This window comes from Dendronephthya gigantea, unplaced genomic scaffold (assembly GCF_004324835.1).
Source record: "Dendronephthya gigantea isolate DGI-Jeju-01 unplaced genomic scaffold, DenGig_1.0 000092F, whole genome shotgun sequence".
Classification (NCBI taxonomy): Eukaryota; Metazoa; Cnidaria; class Anthozoa; order Malacalcyonacea; family Nephtheidae; genus Dendronephthya; species Dendronephthya gigantea.
Window position 1 is genome coordinate 41171 of NW_021163102.1, and position 23542 is coordinate 64712.

At 35.6% G+C, this 23542-nt stretch overlaps 1 protein-coding gene across 2 annotated transcripts; it reads right to left on the bottom strand.

Annotated features, from left to right (window-relative positions):
• Nucleotides 1-845: 845 nt before the first annotated feature.
• On the bottom strand, nt 846-8467 carry LOC114533560. 2 transcript variants are annotated; one of them, XM_028555094.1, is made up of 13 exons: nt 8387-8432; nt 7803-8044; nt 7220-7691; nt 5986-6432; nt 5625-5827; nt 5087-5222; nt 4657-4889; nt 4263-4386; nt 3586-3721; nt 3251-3276; nt 3041-3117; nt 2438-2498; nt 846-2192 (listed from the first exon to the last, which is right to left on the bottom strand). In XM_028555094.1, exons 3-13 carry the CDS (start codon nt 7584-7586, stop codon nt 1582-1584), a joined length of 2421 nt encoding a protein of 806 aa, XP_028410895.1. In that variant the 5' UTR covers nt 7587-7691; nt 7803-8044; nt 8387-8432; the 3' UTR covers nt 846-1581. The 2 variants fall into 2 exon arrangements, with proteins under 2 accessions (XP_028410895.1, XP_028410892.1); XM_028555091.1 differs by lacking the exon at nt 7803-8044 and having other exon boundaries at nt 8387-8467.
• Nucleotides 8468-23542: the final 15075 nt, after the last annotated feature.

Sequence of the window (23542 nt, forward strand, 5' to 3'; positions counted from 1 at the left end):
CCGACATTAATTCCGCTTTTTTACAACAACTGCCATAATCATCTTTTCCTTTTTTAAAAACATCAATAAAGATTTAACGACAAGTGTACGTTGCATCCGCTGTAACTCTATTTCGCCTCCTGGTTTAAGAAGTCTTTGAAAAATGAAAATCAATGAAATGCATCGGATAACTTTGGATAAAATAAGAGTTTTAAAGGAAACACTACTTCGCTACAGTGCTAACCCCAGGCAGATATATCATACCCTTTTAGTACTAACTTTAGCTGTTGGTTTTAGACGTGTCAGTCAGCATATAGTAATAAATGAAGAATTTTTTCAACCAATATTGGGCTTGATTATTTTAATTTGCATAAGCATTCTCAAGTTCGTACTCAGGTCTTCCGATGGGGGTAGTAATGGAAGTTCCTTAAAACACCGTGGAGGAAGGTTAATTGAAGCATTGTTGGTTCAATGATAGAGATGATCGATATGTTTACCATATTATATATAGATACAGAGCTTTTCCATCATCTCTTTTTGCAATAATTATCCACTTCACATCAAAAGGCGACCGCCGGTAATGGTTTGTAAAGTGGGAGAAAAGCAGCCCATGTTTCGCTTAATTACGTAATTAGCTGCTATGGTAAATTGAAAACATGAACCTCATGTGGAGAATCATATTTCGGCAATAAAATTCGGCAGTAAATCTTGTAAAACATAACAATTATTTCCTCAATCATATATCTAAAGGTTGGAAATGATATAAGTGGACATTATATAACGACGTTCAAAATTGCTTCTAGTATAAAAAGACTGTACTCTAACTGATCTTTATATGCAAAACAATCTATGCCTCTTAAGTCTGGTGCCCAGCAACTGATTATAGAAGATAATTATTGCATGTTTGAGATATACTATAATTGCGTTCAATTAATACAAACTTTCCAATTTACGCATGCAATGCATGCATGTACATATGCAACTGTCTTCTGTCTACTTTAAAGACGATGTTATTTAAACGCATATGCAGCGGCAACTATAGCGTACATGCATGTAAGTGTTTCCCAATGAAATCATATATGTAGAATTATTTTTGCATTACGAGAAAAGCCGTGTGAGATCGCTACAAGGCTCTATTAAAACTTAGGCTGGCCGTTTCAGATGTCGAACTTTTCATGTGCTGAATCGAATGCAAATGAACTTAAACATTGGCTTTAGCTCATCAACATTAGATTGGCCCATGAAAAGTTCGACGTCTGAAACAGGCGTTATACGATTTGTCAGGACACTGTTGAGATGGTGCATTTACGAGAAATTTCAGTGGTACCCACATACAGCATACAATATACAGCGATTTTGATCAACCCAGCCACATGTAAATTTGTAAATTGTTTTATATCTTGGACGAGGCATAGGCTAACACTAATTCTATACAAAGACTCATTTCCTTCTTTCTGGTTTCAAAGAAGGATTATTAGATATTTCAAGAATATGACGAACATTGAAGATCGTTGATAATATTTCTATGGTGACATTTGCTATATTTACATCTGGAGTGCCCCAACAAATCGTTGTATTTTAACCTTTTTTACGGCTATTCTTCTACATCCTTTCCAACACATCATAATGCGGAGCGTCGTGCAATGAACCATTGGAATTTACACTTCCACTTGTTTCCCTCTCTTTTTTGAGCTTAAAAGGTTTCTCAGCCTGATAACGAGTAGCTTCAAATGTCAGTTCATCTCTCGAAGCATAATCGTAAATGCCTGAACTCGGAGGAGAATTCGGTAAAGGTTTGTCGTATATTGAATGGATTCTCTCACCCCCGACATCTTGTAAGGGTATTTCAATTTTGCCCATCTCGCCTTCGTTGTTTCCTGTCGAGCTTGGTATATAATCTGACGGTTGGTCGTAGATATCGGCTTGCTCTTCTTCAGAGGGTTGGATCACTCTGGGAACTTTGTATTGTTTGGGTGTGGCCACTTTATTTACAGGTTTAGGCTTAAGTTCTGGCTTAGGGGCAATGTACGGGTTAGATTTTGGGCTAGTTCCTGATGCTGGATGTAATTTCGGGCTTCCTGAATTTTTTGATGGGTCAACACTAACATAAAGCTTGTTCTGGCGAACTTTCACGTTTTCTAAAGGCTGTTCGTAAATATCAGATTCCACTCTTGCTTTTTGACTTTTTGTGCATTCGTATAACTCGTTCCGAGCTGAAATATATAATATATTGAAAAATAATAATGCGCTAAAGTATACATGCAGTTTATTACTTGTTTAGGTCGCTTTAGTAGTCATTTTAGTTAAATTGTTAAAACAGATCAAATTGTACTGATGGCAGTATTTAGTACTATTTAGGTGACTATGCAGAGATTGATGAAGGTATTTTGCGGGAAACAAGCGTTAACGAAAAAGATTTTTGGAGAATTTTTTGTAACCGCAGGTAAAATTTTCTTACCAATTGTCACTGCTGGATGTGCTACTGACGTACACTGTTCGTAAACCGGGTTATCTTCGCTCTAGAACGAGAAAGAGAGTAGGTTTAGGTAGATAAAGGAGCATTTTAGTGCTCACGTAGTCATAGAGGAAACAATATAGCTACTACTTTGTAAAACCAGCTCATTCATGCAAAAATTGTTTTGTTTTGCGACACTATTCTATACTTTTGTAGATAATAATTTTGATAAGTTTTGTGCAAAATAATTCTACCCAAATGTGTTTCTTTAGTTATATATTAGCGCGTTTAGGACGCACCAAATCTACGCGGATGTGACGTGAAAAAAGATGCTAGTGTTAGGAGTTCAGTTTTAATTTTTTGCACTTGTTTTCAGTATTTACCAAAGGAAGTCGATAATTTTTATTTCTATCATGAAACTGGAACGAAAAACATATCCGCGTCGTAAATTTGATAGATTTTATGTCACTGATATTCATGAATACACATACAGGTTATATTTTGTTTATGTCCCACAATTGAATCTCTTGGAGGACAATCGTCACACCATGCATGCACGGTAATTTGCATCCACGTGCAGTCTTTCGAATTAATGTATAAGGGTACCTTGTTTTCAATACCGATATTGTTTAATTGAAAACTGACACTTGAGTTTTGGTGTTCAATTCTGCTGTGAAGATGCTCTGGAGAGATGAATTAAAACAAAATAATAATTAAGCTATAAAACGAGGCGTATGAAATGAAATGACCGAGGATGGAATATACATTTATGAGGAATCCATGCAGCGATATATGAAAATATGAAATTCTACTTACGGGTACTTAATGATTCTTTTAATTTTCTTAATATGAAAAATAAAAAATTGTGTATCATGACCTTAGTGAATATTGCGATTATAAGAGATTTTCTAATCTTGGTTAAAATAAGCTAGTGTGTGTTATGGGAAAGAGATAAAAACTCGCGCAAGTAACGCTTATTTATTTCCCATGCATTAACGATGTATTTACTCGATTAATCGAAAAATTATCCAAATATACTGTTTGGGAAATGGGAAGATCGCCAAGCATGCATGTCTATATTCATTCAGACAATCATTATAGATTTCATCGCATTACCTCGCTCCAGGCGTATTTATGACACTCGTGCATACCTTTTTCTTCGACGATGCAGGGCACAATACACCAGTACAACAGCTAGCGCGATCACAAGCAGGATTATTATAGGTAAAGTGATAGCCAGGTACAGGCGATACTCGTGAGATGATTTTGTAGTGATTGTTGATCGGTCTGTGCAGGGTTATTAAAGCAGTAAAATACAGAATTTAGGTGATAAATAAGTTATTTTGTATTTACGAAATTATGTGTACTAAGCCTAAGGGAATTTCTATAAAGTAAATTAAGATCTCGCACTCAATGAGTTTGAGCGTGAGTGAGCTCTTATAGAATACAGGCGTTAACTCAGATTGTACTTGAATTTAGTGTGAGTAGAGTATTTTTTCTTCTTACATCGAAAAGTGTATAGGAACATTAGCGAGCTTAACTTTGTGTATTGTTACACTGAAATGTTCCATTCAACACAATACGTAATTAATGTTTTATACTCCTTTTTGGTGTTGGCGAAACACTGCGAGATTTATTGCATACAGTGTAATACCTAGGATAAATTAATTCTTAGAATCTCCAGGTGAGGGAAAAAGTAAGGTTTTTTATTTATCACAACAGAAATTAAGAGGCTCACAAAAGGAGGCTTTAGTGACTAGGCAACTATACAGTATAAGCATCAGAACAGAATAAACTTACGGACTAGGTTATAAATTCATATACTTACATCTTGTCTGGAGAACCAAAAATATTTTTTCAACTGTGGTGGCGTTTTTGTTCTCGTCGTTATAACATAGAATAGTCAGGTTGAGTTTGATATTTGCCAGCAATGGAGCTGCGGTCAAGTTCCACTGGAATAGAAAATATAATGCAGTAAAAAAACTGGGAACCATATATAGTTTTTCTTCGGTAATTTCACCGCTTAATGTGTGTCAGTATATAACAACCCTACCTCGTCACCCCGATCTTTCCAAAACTGAAAAAAGACTTTAACGACCTCGAGAAGTAATTCTTAAGTTAACATTGTCTAAATTTTAGGTAGTACTACATTTTTATTGCGGAAGTATGTTCTATATTCCACAGAACATTTTAAGATTGATATAGAAGTAATGAATATATACCTTAAGAAAATGATTTCTTGCAATTTTTTGTATAGACAGCAAATCTTTGAGATTTTCAGTAACAATTGTTGTATTTTCGTCCGTTTTTTTTGCCTTTGATTCATCCCATTCAATGTAACAGGCTGCACTTGTCTTGTTCAATGTTTGTGGAACTGGTATGTTTTTCGAACATGTATTTCTCGTACAATTTCTGCCCAAATCAACGATTCCGATGTTGTTGGGACGATGATTTTCTGCAAATTTGTAAAACCATTGTTCTGTAGTAATGCAAGCGCTGTAGCGGGGCGCAGATAAGCGTCTTTGATAAGAACTTTCCAATCTGGTTAGAATTGCGGGAGTATAATTTTTCGTGCAGTATGGTACTTATGTGCTGTGGATTTTAAATAAATCATCATGCCTATGCTCTGGATTTTAAATAAAATTTGGTTACCTCGTTCTTCTAAAAAATTGACGTCTTTCACTCGCAAACGGAAAAGATATTCTTTAAAATTGCTGTTGTTCATTAAACATTCAATAGTCAATTTCAATGTCATTCCTTTTAATCTTGAATAAGGATTCGATTTCCACTAAAAGTTTTAAGGAAATTTATCTCAACATATATAGATTATACCGGAGAATATGCATCAGTACTTATCATTGCTAAAAATGATTACTTATAAGGGAATTTAGCATCAAATGTGGTATAACAACTGCCTAAATAGACAAAACACTTCTCGACGTTTCGACCTGATGGCCTAGAAGTGTCGAAACGTCGAGACGCTGCTCCTTGGTTATATTGGAACTTATAGGGAATTGATTATTAATTGATCGTTAAGTCATAGTAGCTGATGTAGTATATCACATGCATGTGGATTCCGGGAATTCAGTAAAGGAAGCAGATTCTGCAATAAACTATAACAGCAAGATATTTAAAAACAAACAGGAGGGTGATGTCTCAAAACGAAAGACGAAAACTAGCCCATACCAACCTTGAAGTATAATCCATCTTCTTGATTCTCAACCATGAATGGTTCAATATCTTGAGAAAAACCCTCTTCCCATAAAATTGTGCAGTTTGATAAATTACTGGTAGGGGTTGTTGATGATAATTTCTTGGAACAAATGTTGGGACATTCAGCTACCAGATCAATCTCGGATATTTCATTGTTTTCCTCATCCAAATATAAAAATCCTAGAATCAGTAAATCATTGACAACTATTTGTACATAAACAATATAGCACAAAGAACAAAAATTCTCTTTATTATTTCTCGGTGCATGCCTTAGTGCAGTCATAATGACTGGATTAAAGCAACACATTGAAAGTACTGTGGTTGATTCGATAGATTACCTTCCTTGTTCCTGGCGGAGCACACGCTTTGATTGTTAGTGGGAAATATAGTCCAGGAATTTCCCCTGATCGCTATTTCCATTATACTTTTCGCGAGAAGATTCGGCATGCTTCTTAGATATCTAACCGCGTGAGTTATATTCGGATAATTTGAAAACGATAATCCCAACAGATGAACCGACTGTCTCGCTTCACAGAGCCATTCTTGTTCTAGTTTCAATGAATTGCACTGTGTTGTAGTCATGGGAAGGTAATTACCGCTTCGTTTTCTAGTTCCCAGGCATGTTGATGTTTGAGCATTCATTAGCAAGTTTCCTGGGGTCCAAAGCCACACTTGACGAAGATTGTTAGAGTCACAGTCCATAGGTCGAATACCGTTATTACTTGCCAGTAGTGCACATTTTGAGGGCGTAGGATTGTAAATCAGGAATTTTTTGCTAAACCCAGCTGCAGAAAAAGAAATAATATGTTCTTTGTTTTCATTAACAGATTCAAGGTAATCGTACCGTTCGGATATTCACTATGTGTAAATCGAAATTTGTTTAAGGAAGTGCAATGCTGTGCGGTCAATTCAAATTAGATGCAAATATGTTTTTTGCGCTTCATGCTTTTGTATGTTCGAGGCATGTCTGTAGCTTACCCCGCAGGCGTCTCTAATTTAGCTAGAATAGATTCGATCAGAAATTTCTGCAATTTTTTTTCTCTTCCGCGACACAGCCAGCCGAAGCCAAATATGAATATTACTTTAATACATTATAGGCATGCCTGCGGAGGAGGCTAGCATGATGTTTGATTTAGATCATGAGATTTTGAGTCAATAAAATTGTCAATAAAGTATGTCGACAAATCAGCATCTTCACGATACCTATTTCGCCTTATCTTATCCAGAGACGCATTTAGTTAAGAATGAAATGATATATTTATTCATTAAGATGTAAAAAAAAGTTTCAAGAGTTTAGGCAAATCAAGAAGTGTTTAACATTGCATGCTATAGCTGTCTTTTGATTTTCTTGCTTAAAGCGTTGGTTGAGATAGACAGGTTTTAGCTATAGGTAACTGTTCAAAGAAGCAAAAAGTATTCGTCAATAGCTATATAAGCTATATATATAATTCTTCCAAAATATAACTGTTTGGAGAGGATGGGGAAAAATAGAAAGAAACGCTCTCTTGCATTTTACTGATATAGAATTCAATGCCTTTACATATCGAAAAGCCTAAACTCAAAAATATTTACCAGCATTAAAGAGATTGTTGACACTTAAACACAATGCACCATATCTTTTCTTGATATAAAATATTCTTTCTGTACCATTAAAACAGAAACAGTTTTCACAACGTGTCGTATCAGCCTGTTGGCAGTCGTGTCTAAGATATGTACATTTACAGTCAATGTCACCAGCAGCCATCTTGCGACAATCTTTCAATATGTACCGTTTCTGATCTTCGGCATTTCTTGCTATTTCAAACATGGTAGTTTTCATAATGATTTGACTGTCAGATAACTTCACGGATAACGCGAAGAATGCGATAAGCCATGCTAAAAGCTTTTCTTTTGATATCTTCGAATTTCTCACACAGGAAGAGAAGTTTTGGGTCTTCATTATAATATTTGGCAAAAACTCCTTCCAATTAAAGAAGAGTGATATCGAATAGTTCTCAGTATATGTCGTTCCGATTAATTCGAAGCCAGTAACCTTGTCAGAAATCTAAACACAAAGCTTTTAACCTGTCAATATTGTCTCTTTAGCATCCAAATACTTCAATCAATCGCCTGATTGCAAAAGACTCGCATACATTTCCATAAACTGTGCACTTACAAGTTACAAAGTTCCGTGGTCAAAAAGCCCTAATAGTCTGACATGCCCGATATCCAAGCAATTTCCGTCGAAATGATAAAAAAAAATGTTGTCAATTGCAGTAATCTTCTTAATAAGCGATAAGAACTTTAACCCCGTTGGCGTTGATGATCATGTAGGAGCCTGTAGGACTCGAATTCAGTCAATTCACCTGAGTTTCGAAATTAATACACAGGCAAACATCACTGCTGTGGGGCCAAAACCTAAATCAAATTTCCTGTTAAATATTGTGGAATTTGATCGCCTATCTCTGGCGTTTACGGAACAAACAGAACAAGACGAAAGTTGCTTGTATATGGGGATTCAATTCTGTGGAAATCTGATTTTTTTTGCACTTATTATAGTGTAAATGAAGTGCTTTCAAAATTCAAAGATATAATCAAGAATATAACTCGATTTTAACCACTCGTATTAATAATATATAAGAAATGCTCGCTGGTAGAATTAATATGATTCCACATGAAAGGCGCTCAATCACTGTTCTTTATAAGACTTTCTACATAGTTTAACGTGAAGACAACAGGCTTTGATAATTAAAAACATACCTGATGTGAATAGGTTCTTCTCAAGAAGGTTGAGGTTAAGAGAGCGTTTTGAACCGCTTTGGGTCATTAGGTGGTGTCTGGCGACTGGTAATTCACGTCGTCATATATCAGATATCATATCAAATTACACTGTCAATGCTGCCAACTGGGAGCAGCGTGGCAGCGTCTTTAAACAACTTAGCATGATTTGATGCTATTAGCATCAAATGTGGTATAACAACTGCCTAAAGTAGACTAAACACTTCTCGACGTTTCGACCTGAGGGCCTTCGTTAGGCGAGTTAGTAACGTCGAGAAGTGTTTTGTCTATTTTAGGCAGTTGTTATACCACATTTGCTGCCAAAAATCAGTTACATTCAACCTTTTTCATATGAATTTCAATTCACTTACCCGTAGTCGAAAAATATATATATATGAGAGTTTGTTTTGCCTTCAAAATTAATTTCGTTTATTCTACGCAGGCTAAAGCATCGATCACTATGACAGCGAGAGCTCCTCTCATGTTTTCATGTTCACATCCGGTTCATGACCAAAGCTAGGTGTGAAAACAGTTTACCTACCGGACAGTTTACCTAAATTTTCCCCAAATCGTTCGTTCCCCCCTAAATATTTAGATCGGGTACGCCTATTGTATGGCCCGTATGGGGGTCTGTTGCAATCCTTCCACTCTGCCAGAAGTGTCAATGGTACGTAGTGCTGTAACTGGTTGCTACAAGATTTAAAACTCTCGGAGCCTTTTTTTCCCTATCATTTTGTTTTGAAAATCTTTTCACTCGGGTATTACGAACGTAAAAAGTGTAAACAATCCAAGTTCTTCAAGTAGTGTAAATTATGTTGCGCTAGGGTAACATTTAGTATCATTTTAAGGTATTAGTATATATAATATATATATATATTATATATAATATATATATTATAATATATATATATATATATATATATATTTATATATAGTTGATTAACGTTCGTATTTCATTATGCGAGTTCCATGCAACAATGAGCATGCTCCGCAGACCTACAGAAGGTCTGGCTGCGTCCAGAATATGAGTGCCTGGCCATGTACCTGTGCCTAAAGTCAAAACTGGTTCATAAAACATGCAGAACACAGTGTTCTCGTTGAGTACTACCACTGCAGGTAGTTCCCGTTCTTGGGCACCACCCCTAATTTGATTTGGAAGCGACATGTTCAACTCGGGCGTCAGAAAAAATGACGGGCACCAGTGCTGTGCACTCAGTCTGAACGTAGCCTTTATATTTCCACTGGTAAAATCAATACTATCATATATTCATTTTTGGTCCCATTAATATATATGAACAAAATTATCTAAACTGATATAACCTAGGACGGTTTTATCAAATACTGCATGCATTTTGGCTATTGTCATGCATATATGGGTAATAACTATAGCTATATGTATGTCCCCGATAACTTAATTATAATTACTAAATCGTTTCTATATAATATAAATTTGACGGATGACAATGTATTCCTGTCGTGCAAAAGGCTAGTGTTTTTAGAAAAGACGACTATTTTAGGAATATGAGATATAAAATTTTACATATTTTCATTCACCTGCGCGTTCTCTGCATCACCTTCTTCCAAAGTTGAATAAACAGGTACATTTGATTGGTTTTGTTCCTCCAGTGTGTGATACAGATCATTATCGGTAGGAGGGGCACATGATCCGGTGTTATTTTGCTTAAAACCCATAGACGACACGTCAGTGTTCTTCGCATAACTGTACTCGTCATCATTTGTAGCTGATGGCTTTCTCGGTAAATTGGTGGATTTCGCATACGAGTATTCCATCTCAGACGGGATTTCAGAGCTGGAGGTTAGCGGTTGGTCTTGTTCTAACGTATGATAGACTGCATCACTTGCAGTAGGCTTTCTCTTTCCATTTTGACCAGCTCTTGGCAAGTTTGTATCAGTAGCATAAGTATACTCTTGTTCCGATGTGACTGGCTTTGCGATGTTGGTGTTGTCAATGTAGTTGTAGACGTCATCAGAGGACGGATTTTCTAATGTCTCGTATACCGCAGGTCCTGTGGGTGCAACCTTTGTTTGTTGTGGATTTTTGGGTATACCAGTGTCTTTGGAATAGGTGTACTCTAATTCAGGTGATGCTGACGGGTTTTTGATTTTGGTGTTGTCGATGTAGTTATAGAAATCATCAGAAGGCGGTTGTTCTAGAGTGTGGTACAGTTCTGGTTCTTTGGGTGCAACCCTTGTTTGTCGTGGATTTTTGGGTATACCAGTGTCTTTCGAATAGGTGTACTCTAATTCAGATGATGCTGACGGGTTTTTGATTTTGGTGTTGTCGATGTAGTTATATAAATCATCAGAAGGCGGTTGTTCTAGAGTGTGGTACAGTTCTGGTCCTCTCACAGGCGCCATCTTTGTTTCTTCAGATTTTCTTGGTATATCAGTGTTGACGTGGGTATTGGCGCCAGAGGAAGTTCCTGGTCGATTGAATGATACTTCGTAATCATTTTCTTTTAGTGTCTCGTACTCTGAAGATATTTTATTGGTAATTAACCCGCTGCCATTATAGCAAGGAACAGATTGAGAACTGGTGGCATCCTCTTTTATCCTTTCATAGTTTCGATCAGGATCTTCATAAATTTCTTTGTTGTAGTTAACAACTCCAAAATCTGAAATATGCGATTAGACAGATATTTAATCTCTCAGTCATTATCATTCTATCATATAAAGCTGTCAATCTCGTTACCAGAGGCTGTGGGATAAGTGAAATCAGAAATGGTCGTCGTTCACATCGTATGGGAAGTTGTTATATAATTATATTAATGTGAGGAGAAAAACGTTTTGGTGTGGGTACAGTAGCGTATAATTGTTGTCTCATAATTCTCTTGATTGCAAGGATCTCGCGGAGAAGAAAAGATGAATAACGACCTCTTAACGATTCTAAGATCAAAATTCCCTGATCAACATCATCTCTTATTATGAAAACACCAGTTGGACTTACTGTTAGCGTTGTTCTGCGGAACTTGTGTCCTGAAACAGAAATTATTGATTATGTTATGTTAATCGATCGTTGTCTCTAAGAATAGGAGTACGGGTAAAAAAGAAAGATTTTAGCCTTAATTCTGGAGGCAGTTTTTTAAAGCTTTTTCTGTTCGGCCTTTTACATGCAGCTATCTAAACTCTAAAGTTCATCAAACTTCACAAACATCGAGTACGCCGCGCAACTTTTAAACAAGGTTGCCCGTAAGATATTAGTCTGATCGAACCTTAACTTTTGGTCTTACAAAAAACAATTGCAAGGCAAAACTGACTATTTAATATCCCAACTGTGATGTCGTGACGCCTGGAATGTTGTTTCACTCTATGGGCAGAGGATATGCGTAGAACAGACTTCACATGATTTTTAAAAGAATATTGTAAAATACAATACGTATTATTGATACTTCACACCCCTGGCATGTTTACCTTTTTCTTCTTCGGTAGTAGACTAGAACTCCTATTGCCACTGCCAGGGCTGCTAAAAGAAGTGTAATGGTAACACTAATAGGAATAACATTGGAGTTTTCCTTTCCAGATGACTCTTCACTGAGACCAAGATTAGAGTTTCCCGTTGTAGATGTCACAGAGGGTGTGTCTTCCTTTTCCGTAGTGTGCTCGCTAGTGGATATGGCTGTTGTACTGCTCGAGGAATAATCAGTTGATGTATGACTCGAGGAATACTGATCCGTATATGTATGTGTAGTGGTGTCATAGTCTGTATACGTTGTAGTGTCAGTCGACGATATAGGAGGTACCTGAAAAATAGAAAAAGGTTTGACTATATTTACTCCTAATTCGAATGGACGGACAGTTTTTAAAACTGCAGTGTAGTAAACTAACCTCTGAAGAATGTCTTTGGAAAAAAGTTTGCAGTTTAAGAAGAACACAGTGTTGTTCCTGATGACAAGAAACTTTCAGCTTTACCAACGAACCATTCCACTGTTTCAACAAGTACATCGATTCAATCTATGACCGAATATTTCATTTAGAATATGCGACAGATGCGTTAGATTGTAAGTTATAGTTTAATGTATTCTTTAGTGGTTGAGTATATAGCTTTAGTTCCTGTCTTTTGCGGATATCATTGCTGTATATCGTAACACTCATGTAATGCTGCTATATTCACATGATAGGAGCCTAAAAGCACATATCTTCATTACTGGGAACGTGTTTGTCTGTCACTCCAAGCTTGTATTAATGCTCAGTGTGTGCTCATACAAAGTTTTTTTGTGGAAATTTCAATGTTTTATTCCTAACTCTAAATTACTGTTGATGTGACTCGAGGCCATCCCTTGTCTTCTTACCGTTAACATTTTGCTGGAATTAGTTTCTCTTTCGATGGAGAAAAGGCTGTCACCGCCACCAGTGCTTGTCCAGTTGCAGCCATCTCGAGCATATTCAAACATATCCTCTACTTTGCAATTCCTATCGTTTTCTTTGAAAATGGGGGCTGAAATTTGTAATTTAGGATTTTTTTCGCTGTAGTTAAGGTATTTCATAAAAGAGCCATTAGAAAATCGATAACACCCTATTAAAAAAGTTCAAATGACAAATAAGAACGTTTATTACTCACTATAATTATATACATGCATGTGATCTCCGTTTTGATCACCTACAAATTAAATAATTCCCGATATTTGCAATTATGGCGTCAAATTTACAAATAATTCCTGATTTCTGTAATTGTGACGTCATATCTACAAATAATAGTTTCTACGTTTCTAAAATTGTTGACGCTAGCAAAAGCCGGTTTTGAGAAAACAATAATGATAAAATTGTGGAGGGGGATTTATTCATGAGTTCGTTCTGTCCGATGAATTTTTTTTTAAAATGACCCTTTTTGTTATAGACCCTCAGTAAACGACGTAGACAAATAGCCAAAACAAATTTTTAAACCATCAAATCATCAATAAAGCTTTTAAAGGACGCAGCATACCTTTGTAGGATATGTTTTCTTGGCAATGTTTGTTATCAGTATCGAACCAATGAGAGGCTCCATTCGTCTGTTTTCTTGAAAAAGCATACTCGGATTTACGGTTTAGATTAAGAAATCCAACACTCCACTTAATCGTCATATACCGATACGAAGACGATCGAAACGATTGGCACTCTATTTCTTGTAGATGAGATTCTTTCCAGCACTGCGCCATGGTCAGTCTTTTGTTCCTACCTAATTGGCTTTCAACACATTTAAGTGTCTTAACATTAATTAAGAGCTTTTTCTGCGCACTTCTGGAACTAGCCACCATTATCCAAGTCCTGTCGTTGGAATAATAACAATATGTTTTAATGACATAGTTGTTTGCCGAACTTTTAACACATTTAAATATTCTGTTCTTGAGCCAAAATGCTTCCTTAGGTGCTATATAAAAATAGATCAATCAAGATACAATAATTTTGTATAAATGAAGTATTTACTGACAACACACAACTGGCATGGTATATTACATTTTGGATATTTGGCGCTCAGCCCCGCTTCATTAACCTTCGATGTTCATTACCCTTCAAGATTGCACAATTTGAATCTTTGATTATAGTTCATTGTTAGGTCGAGAAGTCAATATATCGAGATCCCTTTGTTAACAGTGCAACTGATTCAGTTAGCAGTGCACCCTTACGTTCGGTACGTACTGTTTCAGCAATATTTATAATTACCTGATTCTGGTACTATTTTCTCGTCACTTATGCACTTTCCATACATTGGATCAGATTCAAATATAAAAGTGTTGTTGCCCTCTGAACAACGACAGTATTCACACGTCGAGTTTACACACTCTGCGTTGTAATTACTGCAAGATTCTTTCAGCTTTTGTTGTTGGGAACATTCTTGACCATGAGTTGTACCGTAATAACATTTCAAATTTGTAAACATGTCTTGTTCACGTCGAAATAGTTCGAAGCCATCTATGTCCTGACTTCCGCATACGTATATATTAACGACCAGAGAACATAGCAGAAAGTAAAACATTCTTACGTCGATCAGTAAAAACGTCGCAAAGCTAAATAATACTACAGTATCACGATAAAACAAAGCCTTAAATGAAACAGGAATTCGCGGATTGTACTTATCGAAAACATTTCGTTTTAATCGACTGCCTGCAGAGTTTGTGAACACATAATTAAATGGTGTATGCTAATTTTACATTAAGATATATGTGCGTGGTTCTGAAAACATTTATATTCCCATAATATGCATGAGTTCGTGGGTGTTTAAAAGTTTGCTAGGTCTTTTGTATTCTTGGGCAGTTAGAATTTTCATTCCTACTCGTAAATTTTAGAAATCTCCAAATGTAAACTTCTTCTATATATTCTGAATTTACAATTTAATACATCTTCAGATTATTAAAAAAACGCAGGTTTGAACAATCGGTCTATATTACATACAACATATTATAACTACATAAACTATATTCTGCGTGTATACAGTGTGTATTGAAAATAACGCAACATTAAACCTTATAATTCCCAGGGGCCTACGATCTTTTGTTATTTAATATAGAAGCGAACGTGTATGAATATGGTTGCATTTTTTTATATACCCTGTATGTTGACAAATTGGGCTGTCATTGCATTGTTTACATTATTGTTTTTAATTAAACAAAGTGTAAATTGTAATGTTCACGACGTCGAGACTCGACAACTCGCAGTGTTATGGAATATGGAGCAATGTTATAATTTATGTAAAAGGGATAAAAATACAGTTAAAAAGTGATGATCGTGAAACTCGAGGAACCGACTCCTTTTTAAAACATATATCCTACAAAGGTATCGAGCTGCCTGTACCAGCTTGTAACGACGTGCCATGTATAGGTTCGAATTTAACGTAAGGAAACAACGGAGCATTTCCGAATGATCATGACCGGAATTATATTTAAAAATCTGTGAAAATCTTCGAAAGACGTTAATTCCCGTTCCAACGGAAGGAAAGCGTGTAGATGAATCAATATGGTTGTTTGTCTCGTTTAAATCATCAAAAATCTATTACACTCAATTGGAAGAGTGTGGTGTGTCGTAGGTTACCTAGATACTATATATTATATATACTATATGTTATATGTTACTCACCTGCTATTAAAGTATTAATGTTAGTAACTACAACTTTCTTGCACGCCATATCGTACCATTTATGAATATGTATGAACATTAATTTCATGCAGTAATGTGTAGTTTAATGGTTATATCAATGCAGTTAAATAAGTGAAAGGACTTGACTTCTAACCTTGACAAACTTTTATATTTATTCAATAATTCATATATATATACAGGGTGTCTCAAAAAAAACGCAACACTTAAATATGCAAGAATATTATAATATTGTTCGGGTTTGCACCATACTTCAGCTAAAATGATTTTTAGCATTTTAAATGAAGGATTAAGAATTCTGTATGTTAACATACCAGTGTAGCTTTGTTTTATCTGCATGTTTGCTTAATTTTAATGTCGAATAAACAGCTGTCTGGGGTAGACTGAGTTCTTCAAATGAATGATATATACATTGGATTACTAGAAGTGTCCAACCCAGCTAGGCTTCGAATCGTATTGGACAGCAGCACCTTCAGGCTTCTCAGTGTTTTCAGAACTGATTAAAACATCACTATTTAGTGACAGTACATGAGAGCTCGCCTCGTGTTTTTATATGTTCACATCGTTCAGAAGTCACTTCATGACCAAAGTGTATCAAAACAGTTTACGCATACCGGACTGCGAAGTGAATATTGCCCAGTTCTACTGAAGTTAGCGATAACTCGGGCAATTTGTACTCCCTTTTTTTCCAAATCGTTCGTTCGCTCCCGTAAATCTTTAGACTAGGCGCGCCTGGTATGGGGTGGGGAGGGTCTGTTGCAGTTCTTCCACATGCCTGGTGCGTTAATGGTAGTTAGTGCTGTAACTGGTTGCTACAAGATTTAAAACGTCCCGGAGATACTGTAAATTATTATTGTGCATATAGTGTGCTTTCGTTTAAAAATATTATTTTTCTTTCGTTTTACTATACACCCCGTAAAAAAGTCAACTCGGCTAGGCCTTATATTTTATAATATCAGACAAGCTTGCATGGGGCCGGTTGCAATAAAATTAGTATACTCTAAACTGGCTATTATAGTTAAAGCTACATTTATCGTTGTTAAATCGTAATTAATGCAGGTTGGTCAATTCTGTCACTACTTGTACCTCGAACTATATATATATCTTAAACTATTATACCTTTTATATAACTGACCCTGAATATATCAAAATAATGAAAATATATTTTATGCTCCCATATAGAAGCCTGTATCAGTATATTATGCATGTATATATATATATATATATATATATATATATTAATATATATATATATATATATATATATACGTATACTGTATTTGGTTTTATTATTAACGAACACTAAGATTATACTCTTAATATAAAATGGTGAACTGATTGTTTTCGAAAATCTGATTTGGCATTTTTTATATTTCCACCGGTAACATCAATATATTCATGAATTGTTAAATTTTGGTCCATCATTCGCTATCTATTTAAAAAATAAAAAATATATGTAAGTATAAAACTGATCGTATACATATATAGGCCGATTTTATCAATTACTGCATGTATGGCTTGATAATCTCGGTTATTGTCGTATATATATATGGGTGGCTAATAACTTTCGGCGGGTATATGTCGTAGTTCTTTAGAGCTGTGCAGATAACTTGACGGATGACAATGTATTCCTGTCGTACAAAAGGCTCGTGTATTCAGAAAAGATTACTATTTTCTGGAATGGAATCTAAAATTTTACATATTTTTATTCACTTACGCGTTCTCTGCATCACCTTCTTCCAAAGTTGAATAAACAGGTACATTTGGTTGGTTTGGTTCCTCCAGTGTGTGATACAGATCATTATCGGTAGGAGGGGCACATGATCCGGTGTTATTTTGCTGAACACCCATAGACGACACGTCAGTGATACAGTACTCGTTATCATTTGTAGCTGATGGCTTTCTCGGTAAATCGGTGGATTTCGCATACGAGTATTCCATCTCAGACGAGATTTCAGAGCTTGAGGGTAGGGGTTGGTCTTGTTCTAACGTATGATACACTGCATCACTTGCAGGAGGCTCTCCCTTTCCATTTTGACCAGCTCTTGGCAAGTTTGTATCAGTAGCATAAGTATACTCTTGTTCAGATGTGACTGGCTTTGCGATGTTGGTGTTGTCAATGTAGTTATAGACGTCATCAGAGGACGGATTTTCTAATGTCTCGTACACCGCAGGTCCTGTGGGTGCAACTTTTGTTTGTTGTGGATTTTTGGGTATACCAGTATCCTTGGAATAGGTGTATTCTAATTCAGGTGACGCTGACGGTTTTTTGATTTTGGTGTTGTCGATGTAGTTATAGAAATCATCAGAAGGCGGTTGTTCTAGAGTGTGGTACAGTTGTGGTTCTTTGGGTGCAACCTTTGTTTGTTGCGGATTTTTTGGTATATCAGTGTCTTTGGAATAGGTGTATTCTAATTCAGGTGACACTGACGGGTTTTTGATTTTGGTGTTGTCGATGTAGTTATAGAAATCATCAGAAGGCGGTTGTTCTAGAGTGTGGTACAGTTCTGGTCCTCTCACAGGCGCCATCTTTGTTTCTTCTGGTTTTCTTGGTATATCAGTGTTGGTGCCACTATTACCGTGTTTATGGGTATTGGCGCCAGAGGAAGTTCCTGGTGGATTGAATGATACTTCGTTCCCATTTTCTTTTAGTGTCTCGTATTCTGGAGTTATTGTATTGGTAATTAACTCTCTGCCAGTGTCGCTATTCGTGGGAAAAGTTTGAGAACATGTGGCATCCTCTTTTATCTTTTCATAGTTTCGATCAGGATCTTCATAAATTTCTTTGTTGTAGTTAACAACACCAAGATCTGAAATATACGATTAGGCAGATATCTAATCTCTCAGTCATTATATCATTCTATCATATCAAGCTGCCAATCTGGTTACCCGAGGCCGCGATCCTCTAGCGAGGAAGCGGAGGCACTGGGATAGGTGAAATAAGAAATTATTTTGTCGTTGTCACCGTACGAAGGGTCGTTTCAGTGAAATAAATGTGACACGAGGAAACGTTTTGCGTTGTATGGGTATATAGTAGCGTATTGTCGGTGTGAAATAATCCTCTTAGTGGTAAGGGTAGTTGTAACCTCGTAACGACTCTAAATTTAACAAGATCAAAATTCCCTCTTACATCATAATCTCTTAAAAATCCATTGGACTTACTGTTAGCGTTGTTCTGTGGAACTTGTGTCCTGAAACAGAAATAAATGATTCATCCATTTTTTGTGTTAATCAATCGTTGTCTCTAATAGGAGTGCATGTAAAAATTGTCTCGGTTCTGGTGGCAGTTTAAAATATTTTACTCTTTTGAAATTTCATCCAACTCAATACACCGCGCAAGCTTTTTAAACTAGGTTGCCTGGAAGGATTAGTCAGTTGAATTAACTATATTTGACAATTGATTTTTTACAGTCTTAAAAAACAAGTGCAAGACAAAGCTTCAATCAATGCCCATTTTAAACAGGGATATTAAGCATATGAATGTTTGACTAGAAGGCTAAAATTTTGTATACCTATCAGGCAACATACCTAGAGCCGAAATCTATTCAGAACTTAAGTTTTTAAAGACTGCAAATACCGCTCGTCCTTGGGACTCGCGCTATTTTGTAGCCTTTAAAAACTCACTCGTGCTTGTTAATCCGTAATTGCACTCGAAATCATACTATTACCTATACTAAGAGATGTAAATTAGCGCAGAGTATTCAAAATGTATAAGTGTAAGAAACGTACATGGAGTCATTGGAGTGTAATAAATATACAAGTTTCGTATAGTTGCCAAATTTATGTACATCTCTCAAAAGTAAGATTGCATTACAAGTTCCAAGAAAAATTGCACCGTGTAACAGGGCCTTTAGAAATGGAAGATATGCGCAAATGTTAAAAAATACATAATTATTGATAATTGATACCCTAGCAAGTTTACCTTTTTCTTTTTCTATAGTAGACTAGAACTCCTATTGCCACTGCCAATGCTACTAAGAGAAGTGTGATAGTAACACTAACAGCAACAGCTGTGGGGTTTTCCTCCCCCGATGATTCTTCACTAAGATCAAGATTAGAGTTTTCTATTTTAGTGTCTGTCGACGATGTGGGAGGTACCTAAAAAGTAAGAAAAGGTTTGACTACGACTCATTCGAATGGACGATGAAATCTGCAGTGTAATAAACTAACCTCTGGAGAAGGTTTTTGGAAAAAAGTTTGCAGTTTAAGAAGAACACAGTGTTGTTCCTCATGACATGAAACGTTCAGCTTTACCAACGAACCATTCCACTGTCTCAACAAGTACATCGATTTAATCTATCAGTTTCATTTAGAAATATGACAGTTAGTTTGTGTAATTAAATCATTATAAGTAATTATATCAATTATATATTAATTATATATATTAATTATAGTAGTACATACTTTTAAAACCATTTATTGAAAGGTTGTTAAAAACTAGCTACCAGACGTTTCGCTATTTACAGCTTCATCAGTGGATTAAAAGATTTTATCACTATCGTCCTCTATTTATACAAGTGAAGCCGATTACAAAATCCATTGATAACTAAATACTGATAATCCTACCTATACAACCGTTCATCAGATGCTGGGAGCATTTTTGAATTTCAATAGCCTGTATTATCTTACGTTCATTATAATGCCTAACGTTATTATGCATAATTTCCCATGTAATATGAACGCCCTCCTGAGGGTTAACATCATATGATTTTAAATGTAAATATACTGTTTGTTTGTTCATCTTTAAATGTTCCTTTATTCTAGATCCCACTGTACGACCCGTTTCTCCTATGTACTTAAGATCACAATGGCCACAGAAAATCCGATATACAACATTTTTCCTAAGACACTGATTTTCTTTCAATGCCATCCTACATGTCTCGCAATTCTGCTTACAATTTAGACCTTCCCTGGGCGGTGCAAAAACCCTGGCCAATGGCAAACCACCAACAAACGAGACTTTGATGTTGCTAATTCCGGTATTGCGAATCACTGATAGCGCCCTGCGCTTAAGTTGCTCATTAACAAATGGTAATTTCAGATAAATGGTATCCGTATTCTTTTCCTTGCTATTATGTTCCTCTCTTGTAATACGTCTTATAACCGATGTTAAAAATCGTTTAGGATAGCCATTACTTCTAAAAATCTTCATGATCTTTCGTATCGAACGTCTTTCCGATTTTTTATCAGTAGAGCATATCATAGCTCTTTTAATTTCTCCTTCAGTAAATTACCTTTCCTAGATACATTAGTATCGCTTGATCATAACAACAAGTTTTCAACCGAGTTATATGTGAAACCCATACATAGTAAGTCCATAACACCGTGGGATAGTCATGGATCTGTCTCGTCTAAAAGAGGCATAGTCGTAGGAGAAATTAAAAGAGCTATGATATGCTCTACTGATAAAAAATCGGAAAGACGTTCGATACGAAAGATCATGAAGATTTTTAGAAGTAATGGCTATCCTAAACGATTTTTAACATCGGTTGTAAGACGTATTACAAGAGAGGAACATAATAGCAAGGAAAAGAATACGGATACCATTTATCTGAAATTACCATTTGTTAATGAGCAACTTAAGCGCAGGGCGCTATCAGTGATTCGCAATACCGGAATTAGCAACATCAAAGTCTCGTTTGTTGGTGGTTTGCCATTGGCCAGGGTTTTTGCACCGCCCAGGGAAGGTCTAAATTGTAAGCAGAATTGCGAGACATGTAGGATGGCATTGAAAGAAAATCAGTGTCTTAGGAAAAATGTTGTATATCGGATTTTCTGTGGCCATTGTGATCTTAAGTACATAGGAGAAACGGGTCGTACAGTGGGATCTAGAATAAAGGAACATTTAAAGATGAACAAACAAACAGTATATTTACATTTAAAATCACATGATGTTAACCCTCAGGAGGGCGTTCATATTACATGGGAAATTATGCATAATAACGTTAGGCATTATAATGAACGTAAGATAATAGAGGCTATTGAAATTCAAAAATGCTCCCAGCATCTGATGAACGGTTGTATAGGTAGGATTATCAGTATTTAGTTATCAATGGATTTTGTAATTGGCTTCACTTGTATAAATAGAGGACGATAGTGATAAAATCTTTTAATCCACTGATGAAGCTGTAAATAGCGAAACGTCTGGTAGCTAGTTTTTAACAACCTTTCAATAAATGGTTTTAAAAGTATGTCCGTTGAAGTTTTATCTCTTAATCCTTATATTATTACCGGACATGGAATTTTCATCAAATAGATCATATATATATAATATATATATATATACAGGGTGTCCCAAAAAAATGTCCCCTCTATTGAAATCAAGCCTTTGTTCGAATCTGATTGCCTTAATATTATGATAAACCCAATTGAAAGCAAGACGCTTTATTTGAATGCCTCAACCTAATAAATATGCTGTTTACACACTACTGCGTTGATCATGCATTCAAATTCCAACAAAAGCTTCATTTCAATAGCGGGGACTTTTTTTTGGGACACCCTGTATATATATATATATATATATATATAATATATATATATATATATATATATATATATATATATATATTTATTGAAAGACTAGCTTAGCTACTCGGAGTTTCACGCTATAAAGCGATCATCAGGGATGATCGCTTTATAGCGTGAAACTCCGAGTAGCTAAGCTAGTCTTTCAATAAATATATATTATCGCTCTGCCAGTAATGGTATTGAGCGCTCTCCAACCATTGTCAAGTTCTGTGATCTTTTTGTTACAGTCAATTATTTGGATATATATATATATTATATATATATATATATATTATATATATATATATATATATATATATATATATTATATATATATATATTATATATGCATATATATATATATATATGTGCTGAGCAAAAGGAGCTATATAAGGCTATTTACACATAAAAAACTACAAATTTGTTTCGAAAGCTCACGAGCTAAAGTTCTGGCTGACCTCGTTCCTGTCGATGTTACATGCTTATATGGTTTTCTTTTAAAACGTTCAATTTTATGCCTCAATCTAGATTGCTGTTGATCTGACTCAACTTCCATTGTCTTCTTACCGTTATCACTTTTGAGGATTTAGTTTTGCTTTTGATGGAGAAAAGACTGCGACCGCCGCCAGTTGCTTTCCAGTTCCAGCCATCTCGGATGCATTGAAACACGTCGTCTACATTGCAATTCCTATCGTTTTCTTTGAAAATTGGAGCTGAAATCTGTAATTCAAAAGTCGGTTCACTGTAGTTCAGGTATTTCATAAAAGAGCCATCAGAAAAACGGTAACACCCTATTGAAAGTTCAAATGACAAATTATGACATATATACGATCACATGCATACTGAATGACCTGAATATCCTTCTTAATTTATACGCATTCACGCCCTTATATATACATGGTGTATAAAAAAACTGTAATTTAAATAATTCCCAGGGGACTGCGATCTTTTATTGTTATTGAATAGAAGCGAATATTATACACTTAATGTATACTCCCGAGGGAAATAGTGAGTTTTGTTTTTCCAAGAGTCTGAATGTTTGAAACATTGAGACTCGAGGGAAAACAAAACTCACTATTTCCCGAGATTGTGCACATTAAGTATTTTGTTATATAGAAACAAAAACATACATGTTACACAACAATTTCATTTAAAAAAAACCCCACTTTATACTTTGTTAGGACAAGAAGCGGGCAACAATTTTTCACTTGTTTCCCTGGCGGGAACATTGCATTTATTTAAAGTCATGTGACTATAGAATAACAATCACATTTAAAATACACAGCACCTACTGTATATAACAAATATAGGATATTACACGGTGGCGAGTAGATATGGTTTTTATGTTCGAGTGGCAAAAATTGTTTTCGACCCGAGAACATAAAACCCATATCTTCGAACCTTGTATAATGCTCTGTTTATTATATATGGACTAAATTCGGAGTGACAAAAGTACACAAAGACGACAAGTAAAAAAGCCGTGAAAGATCATTAATTATAAAAGCGAATATTTTTTGAATTATAGCCTAAACATTAAAGTAG